The sequence below is a fragment of the Triticum aestivum genome, chromosome 6D (genome assembly GCF_018294505.1).
Source record: "Triticum aestivum cultivar Chinese Spring chromosome 6D, IWGSC CS RefSeq v2.1, whole genome shotgun sequence".
Lineage (NCBI taxonomy): Eukaryota > Viridiplantae > Streptophyta > Magnoliopsida > Poales > Poaceae > Triticum > Triticum aestivum.
Genome location: NC_057811.1, coordinates 292,432,131 through 292,443,663, shown reverse-complemented (window position 1 = coordinate 292,443,663; position 11,533 = coordinate 292,432,131). Strand labels below are relative to the sequence as shown.

Here is an 11,533-nt window from a genome sequence, read left to right as displayed (position 1 = left end):
TTACGACGAACTCCTTTTCACCTCCATAATCGAGAAAATTCCTTAGTCCACTAGATACTAAGGATAAGTTCGACCGCTGTCATGTGATCCATTCCCGGATCACTATTGTACGCCTTGACCAACTCATGGCAAGGCACACTTAATGTGCGGTACACAGCATAGAATACTGTAGAGCCTACGTCTAAAGCATAGGGGACGACCTTCGTCCTTTCTCTCTCTTCTGCTGTGGTCAGGTCTTGAGTCTTACTCAATACTCACACCTTGTAACACAGCCAAGAACTCCTTCTTTGCTGATCTATTTTGAACTCTTTCAAAATCATGTCAAGCTGTGCGTTCTTTGAAAGTATCATCGGGCGTTTTTGATCTATCTCTATAGATCTTGATGCCCAATATGTAAGCAGCTTTTATCCAGGTCTTCCTTTGAAAAACTCCTTTCAAACAACCCTTTATGGTTTCCAGAAATTTTACATCATTTCGGATCAACAATATGTCATTCACATATACTTATCAGAAATGTTGTAGCGCTCCCACTCACTTTATTGGAAATACAAGTTTCTCATAAACTTTGTATGAACCCAAAAACTTTGATCACTCCATCAAAGCGTATATTCTGACTCCCAGATGCTTGCTCTAGTCCATGGAGGGATCGCTGGAGCTAGCATACCTTTTAGCATCCTTAGGATCGACAAAACCTTTCTGATTGTATCACATACAACCTTTCCTTACGAAAACTGGTAAGGAAACTTGTTTTGACATCCATCTGCCAGATTTCATAAATGCAGCTAATGCAAACATGATTCCGACGGACTTAAGCATCGCTACGGATGAGAAAATCTCATCGTAGTCAACTCCTTGAACTTGTGGAAATACTCTTTGCCACAAGTCGAGCTTCATAGACGGTAACATTACCGTCCATGTCCGTCTTCTTCTTAAAGATCCATTTATCTCGGATTTCATGGCTTCTAACCATTTGTCGGAATATGGGCCCACCATTGCTTCTCCATAGCTCGTAGGTTCATTGTTGTCTAACAACATGACTTTCAAGACAGGATCACGTACCACTCTGAAGTAGCACGCATCCTCGCCATCCTACGAGGTTTGGTAGTGACTTGATCCGAAGTTTCATGATCACTATCATAAGCTTCCACTTCAATTGGTGTATGTGCCACAGGAAACAACTTCTTGTGCCCTGCTATACACTAGTCGAAGTGACGGTTCAATAACCTTATCAAGTCTCCACCATCCTCCCACTCAATTCTTTCGAGAGAAACTTTTCCTCGAGAAAGGACCTGTTTCTAGAAGCAATTACTTTTGCTTCCAGATCTGAAATAGGAGGTATACCCAACTGTTTTGGGTATTCTATGAAGACGCATTTATCCGCTTTGGGTTCGAGCTTATCAGCCTGAAACTTTTCACATAAGCATCGCAGCCCCAAACTTTTAAGAAACGACAACTTAGGTTTCTCTAAACGGTGTCGTCTCAACGGAATTGTGTGGTGCCCCTTTTAAAGTGAATGCGGTTGTCTCTAATGCCTAACCCATAAACGATAGTGGTAATTCGATAAGAGACATCATGGTATGCACCATATCCAATAGGGTGCAGCTATGATGTCCGGACACACCATCACGCTATGGTGTTCCAGGCGGTATTCATTGTGAAACACTTTCCACAATGTCTTAATTGTGTGCCAAACTCGTAACTCAGATACTCATCTCTATGATCATATCACAGACATTTTATCCTCTTGTCACGACGATCTTCAACTTCACTCTGAAATTACTTGAACCTTTCAATAATTCAGACTTGTGTTTGATAAGTAAATACACTCAGCATCTACTCAAATCATATGTGAAGTAAGAACATAACGATATCCACTGCATGCCTCAGCACTCATTGGAATGCATACATCAAAATGTGTGACTTCCAATAAGTTGCTCTCTTGTTCCATCTTACTGAAAACGAGGACTTTCAGTCATCTTGCCCATGTGGTATGATTTGCATGTCTCAAGTGATTCAAAATCAAGTGAGTCCAAACGATCCATCTGCATGGAGTTTCTTCATGCATATATACCAATAGACATGGTTCGCATGTCTCAATCTTTTCAAAAACGAGTGAGTCCAAAGATCCATCTACATGGAGCTTCTTCATGCGTTCTATACCAATACGACTCAAATAGCAGTGCCACAAGTATGTGGTACTATCATTACTTTTGGCATGAACATGTGTATCACTACAATCGAGATTCATTTTAGGTGTAAGACCATTGAAGGTATTATTCAAATAAACAGAGTAACCATTATTCTCCTTAAATGAATAACCGTATTGCGATAAACATAATCCAATCATCCTCAACGCAAACACCAAATCTCGATGGTAGAGGGAGCATGCGATGCTTGATCACATCAACCTTGGAAACACTTCCAACACATATCGTCATCTCACCTTTAGCTAGTCTCCGTTTATTCCGCAGCTTTTATTTCGAGTTACTAACACTTAGCAATCGAACCGGTATCTAATACCCTGGTGCTGCTAGGAGTACTAGTAAAGTACACATGTATATCCAATATACTTCTGTCGACCTTGCCTGCCTTCTCATCTACCGAGTATCTAGGGTAGTACTACTTCAGTGACCGTTCCCCTCATTACAGAAGCACTTAGTCTCGGGTTTGGGTTCAACCTTGGGATTCTTCACTAGAGCAGCAAACGATTTGTTGTTTCATGAAGTGTCCCTTTTGCCCTTGCCCTTCTAGAAACTAGTGGTTTTACTAACCATCAACAATTGATGCTCCTTCTTGATTTCTACTTTCGCGGTGTCAAACATCGCGAGTTGCTCAAGAATTATCATCTATCCTTGATATGTTATAGTTCATCACGAAGCTCTAATAGCTTGGTGGCGGTGACTATGGAGAACCATTACTATCTCATCTGGAAGATCAACTCCCACTCGATTCAAGTGATTGTAGTACTCAGACAATCTGAGCACATGCTCAACGATTGAGTTTTTCTCCCTTAGTTTGCAGGCTTAAGAAATTTGTCAGAGGTCTCATACCTCTTGACGTGGGCACTAGTCTGAAATCCCAATTTCAGTCTTCGGAACATCTCATATGTTCTGCGACGTTTCAAAAACGTCTTTGGTGCCTCAGTTCTAAACCGTTGGCAATACGCACTGAACTATCACGTAGTCATCAAAACGTGTATGTCAGATGTTTCGTAACATCTACAGACGACGCTGAGGTTCAGCACACCGAGCGGTGCATTAAGGACATAAGCCTTCTGTGCAGCAATGAGGACACTCCTCAGTTTACGGACCCAGTCCGCATAATTGCTACTATTAACTTTCAACTAAATTTTCTCTAGGAACATATCTTAAACAGTAGAACTAAAGCGCAAGCTATGACATAATTTGCAAAGACCTTTTGACTATGTTCATGATAATGAAGTTCATCTGATTATTGAACCCCCACTCAGGTAGACATCCCTCTAGTCATCTAAGTGATACGTGATCCAAGTCAAACTAGGCCGTGTCCGATCATCACGTGAGACGGACTAGTCATCATCGGTGAACATCTCCATGTTGATCGTATCTACTATACGACTCATGTTCGACCTTTCGGTCTCTTGTGTTCCGAGGCCATGTCTGTACATGCTAGGCTCGTCAAGTCAACCTAAGTGTTTTGCATGTGTTCCGAGGCCATGTCTGTAGATGCTAGGCTCGTCAACACCCGTTGTATTCGAACGTTAGAATCTATCACACCCGATCATCACGTGGTGCTTCGAAACAACGAACCTTCGCAACGGTGCACAGTTAGGGGGAACACGTCTCTTGAAATTTTATAAGGGATCATCTTACTTACTACCGTCGTTCTAAGCAAATAAGATGCATAACATGAAAAACATCACATGCAATCAAATAGTGACATGATATGGCCAATATCATTTTTGCTCCTTTGATCTCCATCTTCGGGGCACCATGATCATCTTTGTCACCGGCAAGACACCGTGATCTCCATCATCATGATCTCCATCATTGTGTCTTCATGAAGTTGTCACGCCAACGATTACTTCTACTTCTATGGCTAACGCGCTTAGCAATAAAGTAAAGTAATTTACATGGCGTTATTCAGTGACACGCAGGTCATACAAAAAATAAAGACAACTCCTATGGCTCCTGCCGGTTGTCATACTCATCAACATGCAAGTCGTGATTCCTATTACAAGAATATGATCAATCTCATACATCACATATATCATTCATCACATCTTCTGGCCATATCACATCACAAGGCACATGCTGCAAAAACAAGTTAGACGTCCTCTAATTGTTGTTGCAAGTTTTTACGTGGCTTGTATAGGTTTCTAGCAAGAACGTTTCTTACCTACGTAAGACCACAACGTGATATGCCAATTTCTATTTACCCTTCATAAGGACCCTTTTCATCGAATCCGTTCCGACTAAAGTGGGAGAGACAGACACCCGCTAGCCACCTTATGCAACTAGTGCATGTCAGTCGGTGGAACCTGTCTCACGTAAGCGTACGTGTAAGGTCGGTCCGGGCCGCTTCATCCCACAATGCCGCCGAAACAAGATAAGACTAGTAGCGGCAAGAAGAATTGGCAACATCTACGCCCACAACTACTTTGTATTCTACTCGTGCATAGAAAACTACGCATAGACCTAGCTCATGATGCCACTATTGGGGAACGTAGCAGAAATTCAAAATTTTCTACGCATCACCAAGATCAATCTATGGAGTAACCTAGCAACGAGGGGAAGGGGAGTGCATCTACATACCCTTGTAGATCGCGATGCGGAAGCGTTGCAAGAACGCGGATGAGGGAGTCGTACTCGTAGCGATTCAGATCGCGGTTGATTCCGATCTAAGCACCGAAGGACGGTGCCTCCGCGTTCAACACACGTGCAGCCCGGTGACGTCTCCCACGCCTTGATCCAGCAAGGAGAGAGGGAGAGGTTGGGGAAGACTCCATCCAGCAGCAGCACGACGGCGTGGTGGTGATGGAGGAGCGTGGCAATCCCGCAGGGCTTCGCCAAGCACCGCGGGAGAGGAGGAGGAGGAGGTAGGGCTGCGCCAGGGAGAGGAAAACTCATGTGTTTGCAGCCCCCAATACCTCAACTATATATAGGGGAGAGGGAGGGGGCTGCGCCCCCTCTAGGGTTTCCACCCCAAGGGGTGCGGCAGCCCCAAAACCCATCTAGGGTGGCGGCCAAGTGGGGGGGAGAGGGAGGCGCACCAGGCATGGGCCTTTAGGGCCCATCTGCCCTAGGGTTTGCCCCCTCTTCTCTCCAGGCGCATGGGCCTTGGTGGGGAGGCGCCCCAGCCCACCTAGGGGCTGGTCCCTTCTCACACTTGGCCCATGTATGCCTCCGGGGCCCCGTGGCCCCTCCCGGTGGACCCCCGGACCCCTCCGGTGGTCCCGGTACACTACCGGTGATGCCCGGAACACTTCCGGTGGCCAAAACCATACTTCCTATATATAAATCTTTACCTCCGGACCATTCCAGAACTCCTCGTGACGTCCGGGATCTCATCCGGGACTCCGAAGAACATTCGGTAACCACGTACATGCTTTCCCTATAACCCTAGCGTCATCGAACCTTAAGCGTGTAGACCCTACGGGTTCGGGAACCATGCAGACATGACCGAGACGTTCTCCGGTCAATAACCAACAGCGGGATCTGGATACCCATGTTGGCTCCCACATGTTCCACGATGATCTCATCGGATGAACCACGATGTCGGGGATTCAATCAATCCCGTATGCAATTCCCTTTGTCCATCGGTATGTTACTTGCCCGAGATTCGATCGTCGGTATCCCTATACTTTGTTCAATCTCGTTACCGGCAAGTCTCTTTACTCGTTCCATAACTCACATCATCCCGTGATCAATTACTTGGTCACACTGTGCACATTATGATGATGTCCTACCGAGTGGGCCCAGAGATACCTCTCCGTTTATACGGAGTGAAAAATCCCAGTCTCGATTCGTGCCAACCCAACAGACACTTTCGGAGATACCTGTAGTGCACCTTTATAGTCACCCAGTTACGTTGTGACGTTTGGTACACCCAAAGCATTCCTACGGTATCCGGGAGTTGCACATCTCATGGTCTAAGGAACTGATACTTGACATTAGAAAAGCTCTGAGCAAACGAATTACACGATCTTGTGCTAGGCTTAGGATTGGGTCTTGTCCATCACATCATTCTCCTAATGATGTGATCCCGTTATCAACGACATCCAATGTCCATGGTCAGGAAACCGTAACCATCTATTGATCAACGAGCTAGTCTCCTAGAGGCTCACTAGGGACATGGTGTTGTCTATGTATCCACACATGCATCTAAGTTTCCTATCAATACAATTCTAGCATGGATAATAAACGATTATCATGAGCAAGGAAATATAATAATAACCTATTTATTATTGCCTCTAGGGCATATTTCCAACAGTTCGGGGCCATGTGGTGGAAGTCGAGCCCGTAATAGAACATTACCCCGCGCACGAATGGGTGTAGCGGGAACCCTAAACCACTGAAGAGGTGGGGGACGAAGACTACCCGCTCCCCTGGGTTGGGAGCAGGCACTTGCTGGTTGGCGTTGGGAGCGCGGGCGGCGATGTTGGCGGGGATGTATCCCGCACTGCGCAACTCCGTGATGGTGACCTCTGTCATGGTGGAACCACCCAATGCCCTCTGAGGGTGTCAGACATGGTTGGGTGAGGAAGCTTGGATGCGACTGAGGAGGAAGAAAGCGAGATTGGATCTGGGCGCTAGAGCTAGAGAAGGCAGCAGACAGGGGAAATGAGAGTGTGCTTGTTTGCATTGTTGGTTTCTTACTCTTATAGGCTGATGAAAAGGCCAAGAGTCCTTCTCGCTACGCCGGTAAAAATGCCACTCCCCCTCAAAAGATGTTGTTGTGCGCATGGGGGGAAACAAAATCTTGATAATGTCCCTGAGAAAACAGGCACGATCTCCATTTTGATAGGACGCACCACTAAAAGGGCTGCCTCGGGCCATGATTAGTGGTAAGCAGTAACTGCTTGACCCTTCATGGCTCATGCCGCTTCGATAAAGTTGTCAGGCTAGGGGGCACTATTCACACCTACGTGGTCGGCCTTCGAGGCTAAGTTACCCCGCCTCCTCGTACAAGGCATGAGCTCGGCTAAGTCTTGTTTGTAAGACACTACCTCTTTGAAAAACACTTTAGGGTTATTGAAGTCACAAAGGGGGACTCGTTTATCAAATCAAGGACTCCGGATCCAAGGTTATCTTCATAAAGGGTGTCGTCCACGGCGTGGAAGACCAGTTCGGGGGCTACTGACGGTGTCCTGGACTAGGGGGTCTAACCTAGCCGGCCTACTCCTCGGGATGGGCTGGTGAGCCCTCATTCTTCTCACGATGGACTCCGTAAGACACATGCTGGAGGCGTGATCGAGACTACATCTACCCAAGACTTGTCGTACACTCCAAGACTTCTCCTACGACCTCTGTGCCAAGATACCGATCTTGTAACCTTAGATGCCCTACCTGGCATGTATATAAGCTAGAGGGTTTAGCCCGTGGAGGGCACATTAACGCAATCTCATTCACCTAGCCTAGAGTTAGAACACATCTCACGATCTCGAGGTAGATCAACTCTGTACTCGATACATCTCTATCAATAGAAACAAGAGCAGGACATAGGGTTTTACCTCCATCAAGAGGGCCCGAACCTGGGTAAACACCGTCTCCCTATTTCTGTTACCCACGATCCGAGATCCATAGTTCGGGACCCCTACCTCGAGGTCTGCCGGATTTCACACCGATAGTGGTGGATGGTCGGCTTGATCGGCAGAGCGGGTCCTCACATTGTTGTGTGTTCGTGTGGTTGGCGTCTGTTGTTGTGTTCGGCACGCCATTTGCGAGAATGGCCTTGACACTATGTGTTTCAATGTTCGGTGTGGGCTTGTTTGATCCTTATTGTTTTGGTTTTTATCTAATTAAATGGGTCGTTCTCTTTTGATTAATTAATGGACAAGGCAAATATTTTGTCTCCTTTAAAACAAATAAAGTTATCATGTGGCTTCCCCTTGAAGAAAATCATCTACGTAGTTTTTTTCTGCAATAGTGTTTGTGGCAGGAAGATTAATAACGGATAGTGTATTAACTGCTTACGAATGTATTCATTATTTGAAGAGGAGGAAAGGCAAGTCTGGAGCTTGTGCGGTGAAGCTAGATATGGCTAAAGTCTGCGATCGAGTAGAATGGAGCTATTTGAGAGCCATCATGACCAAACCCAAACTGGGTTTTGCAGATGGATGGATTAATATAGTTATGAAGTGCGTGGAAACAGTCTCGTTCTCTGTGAGAGTGAATGGGGTGTTTTCAGAAATTTTTAAACCAACCATAGGCATAGACAAGGTGATCCATTGCTACTTATTCCTGATTTGTGCTGAAGGTTTATCATGCCTACTGAAAAACTCTGGTGAGGCACATCTTCACCGGGGTTACAAGAGTCCATCTGACAGAACTTGTAACAGAGTATCGTGACTCTTTTATACCTTGTTTGTCGGTGCTCCATCAGAAACATATTGAGCCTAGGGAATTCCATCTTGAATGTGGCAGGGAGGAGACTATATTGTACATGCTATCTTCAAGTCCATTTGGGCCAAAAGATTCTGGAAAGAGATTAAGATTTTTGCAGGTGTTAAAATCCCGCAACTCATGCCTTCATGGTCGATTGATATCTTGTTCGAAGATTTTATACCTAGGTCTGAAGCTACGATTATTATGTGTGGTGTGTGGTCTGTATGGTCCTCTAGAAATGCAAGGAAACATGGTGAAAAAGAGTCACGATACTCTGTTACAAGTTCTGTCAGATGGACTCTGGATGTAGCAATAGATTTAGCAATCAGTGGCAAGGAGAAGAAACAACACAAGAAATTGTTGATGCATTGGCCTAAACCACCACCAGGGGTAATGAAGGTTAATGTTGATGCTAGCTTCATATAGGAGCAACGGGTGTTGGTATTCGAGATCACACAGGGGAGTTAGTTCGGGCACAGGCGTTGTGGTATGACAACGCAGCGAGCGTCATCGTAATGGAGGCATATGCGGTACGGAATGGTGTCCGTTTGGCTTGTGATCTTCGCATGCAACATGTGACCTAAGAAACTGGTATGCCCAGCTGGTCATAGGCCTTTGGATTGGTAGAGAAGAGGGACGATCTGACATTACTAGTATCGGGAGAGAGGCAAATGGTCGCACATCTGTGTGCTGGGCAGGCTAGCTAGCAGTAGTAGAAGGAGATGCTTATGGTTAAATTGCGTGCCAGGGTTTCTTGATGCTTGTTTAAGGAACGATTGTAATCCTCCTGTTAAAGCTTAATTTAGTGTTTTGATGCGCAAAAAAAAAGAGTTTTGGAGGAAAAAAGAACCGGCAATCAGAAGCCCGGTACAGTGTGTTCATCACCAGTTGACGCATGCATGACAAAACTAAGATGATACATACATTAATTTCAGACTGGTATACATGAACATTACAAGGAACTTCCACAAGATTACAAGACGAGTACAAAACTGCTCTGTCTTGGTGAGTCTCCTCGATGATCAAGAAGAAGGGTTACAGATGAGCGACCGCGAGAAGAAGAACATATTAAGCACGCAGGCTGTCATGTCGGAGCAGTTGTAGCCCGTCAGCTCCGTCAATTCCCTGTTCCACGCGAGGACGTCGGGCGGATTCAGGGTCCGCCTCGCGAGGAAGATCGCGGACGCCGCCACGAGGGACGGCAAGATGCGGAGGCACGTGTAGTTGAGCAGAGACTGATCAACGAGGCGAGTCGCCAATGGCAGGATCTTGGTCTTGTCCTCCCCCTCGGCGTACCTCATGAAGTGGCTCAGGAACGTGTGCGCCGTGGGGCCGCCGAGCTGGTATCCGAGCGCCTCCACCATCTCGCACTCCATGTCGAGCACCTCTTTGCCCGCGGCGAACTCGCCGTACCTGGCGATCTGGTCGGCCTTCAGCTTCCACACGGCTTTTTGGTCCTCGTATTTGGCGGCGACAAAGATGGCCGCGGCACCCAGGAGGCGTAGCTCGTAGCCGCTGTCAGTCGTCAGGGCTCGCACAGACAGGACCCGGTCGACGTAGGCGACGGCGTGGTGGAGCGTGCCGTCGGCCAGATCATGGTCTCGGACGAACTTGTCCATCCATCCGACGAGGGAGGCGCGCGCTGACTCGCTCACCCGATCCTGCTGCACCTTCGTCAGGTAGTCCGGTAGCGGCCGCTCCTCGGCGTTCTTCTCTGTCAACCGGAGGTTGTGGTCGATGTCGTCTTCGTAGTCAGGGCACAGCCGCTGAAGCTTTGTGGAGGCGGCGGCGACGCAGGAAACCGGCGCTGGTGCCGGTGTCGTGGGCTTTGAGAACTTTGGTGGCATGGGCACCTCGCACGGCGCTGGCGGGAGCACCCTGGGACGGCGTGCACCGAAGAAACCGGGAGGCGGAGGTCGACGAGCTGGCACGTCGGCAGCCGGGCGAAAGCAGGATCCGATGCCGAAGAAGGCGGGAGGCGGAGGTCGCCGAGCAGGCCTGTTGGCGACCCAAGCGCAGGATCCGACGCCGAAGAAGCCGGGAGGCGGAGGTCGAGCAAAGGCGCCCGCGTAGGGATCCACGGCGTACTGCATCATCTCGATCGCCGGGAGCAGGGAGGGAAGATGGATTGTTGATTGTGCGCTGGGTACGGTGTTGGTGGCATGGGAGGAGGAAGGGGGGCTGGCGTCTGTAACGCTATACCTATACGCCGCTATGTGTATGTATATATAGTTCCACTGCATTTGTTCCGCCGACTCGATCGGGTCCGACTCCTACCAGGATACGAAGAGTTTCTTTCCTGCTGTACCTCGACGCAACGCGGCGACGCGGTCTCCCTTCTTTTTTTTCATGGCGCGCACTCCCCCTCGACGCAACGCAGCGACGTGTCTCCGGTCTGAATCCGAGCACAGCTCAAACACACTGCATTTATGTTTCCTGCTACACCCAACCCAACGTGATCAAACAAGCAACTAAATGGCAAAAAATCGCAAGGCACGCACCTGTGCATCCTTCTCCAACCGTTTTATATGTGCCATGATCCAAAAAATTGTTCCGGCGGAAATTGGCTAAACAATGGATGCAAATTCGGTACCATTTCAACACAAGACAATATACATGTTTTTCTTGTACATACTTCATCCAACTGTTCTTATACTTTCCTCTTTTTGTGCCTGCGGTGCATCTCTCCGTTCTGTTTGATACCTTCTTTCTTGTTCAACCCTGCTCGAACCTCTGAGCTTTCAGTTCTTTGAGCCATCTTCTTTCTTTCAATCCTTTGATCATCTTCTTTCTTTCTTTGTTTGTGCAATTAATTTGCTTTACCTGATGTCAACTCATCAGTTCGTCATGTTCCGTCATTTCGCATGTCATCGTTTTTTCCATCCGAAATTGTTACACCCCTTTTGCCAACCTTTTATTTCCCTATGATACATGATGTCGTTTCTCAA

General features: G+C 47.3%; 1 protein-coding gene across 1 annotated transcript; it reads right to left on the bottom strand.

Moving 5' to 3' along the window:
- Nucleotides 1-9,583: 9,583 nt before the first annotated feature.
- Nucleotides 9,584-11,016, bottom strand: LOC123141500 (cyclin-F2-2-like). The gene has a single exon (XM_044560625.1). The coding sequence runs from the start codon at nt 10,826-10,828 to the stop codon at nt 9,608-9,610; it is 1,221 nt and encodes a 406-aa protein (XP_044416560.1). The 5' UTR covers nt 10,829-11,016; the 3' UTR covers nt 9,584-9,607.
- Between the last annotated feature and the right edge of the window lie 517 nt (nt 11,017-11,533).

Coding starts and splice junctions, on each gene's coding strand:
- LOC123141500 (XM_044560625.1), bottom strand. CDS start 10,828: ATGCAGTGGAACTATATATACATACACATAGCGGCGTATAGGTATAGC.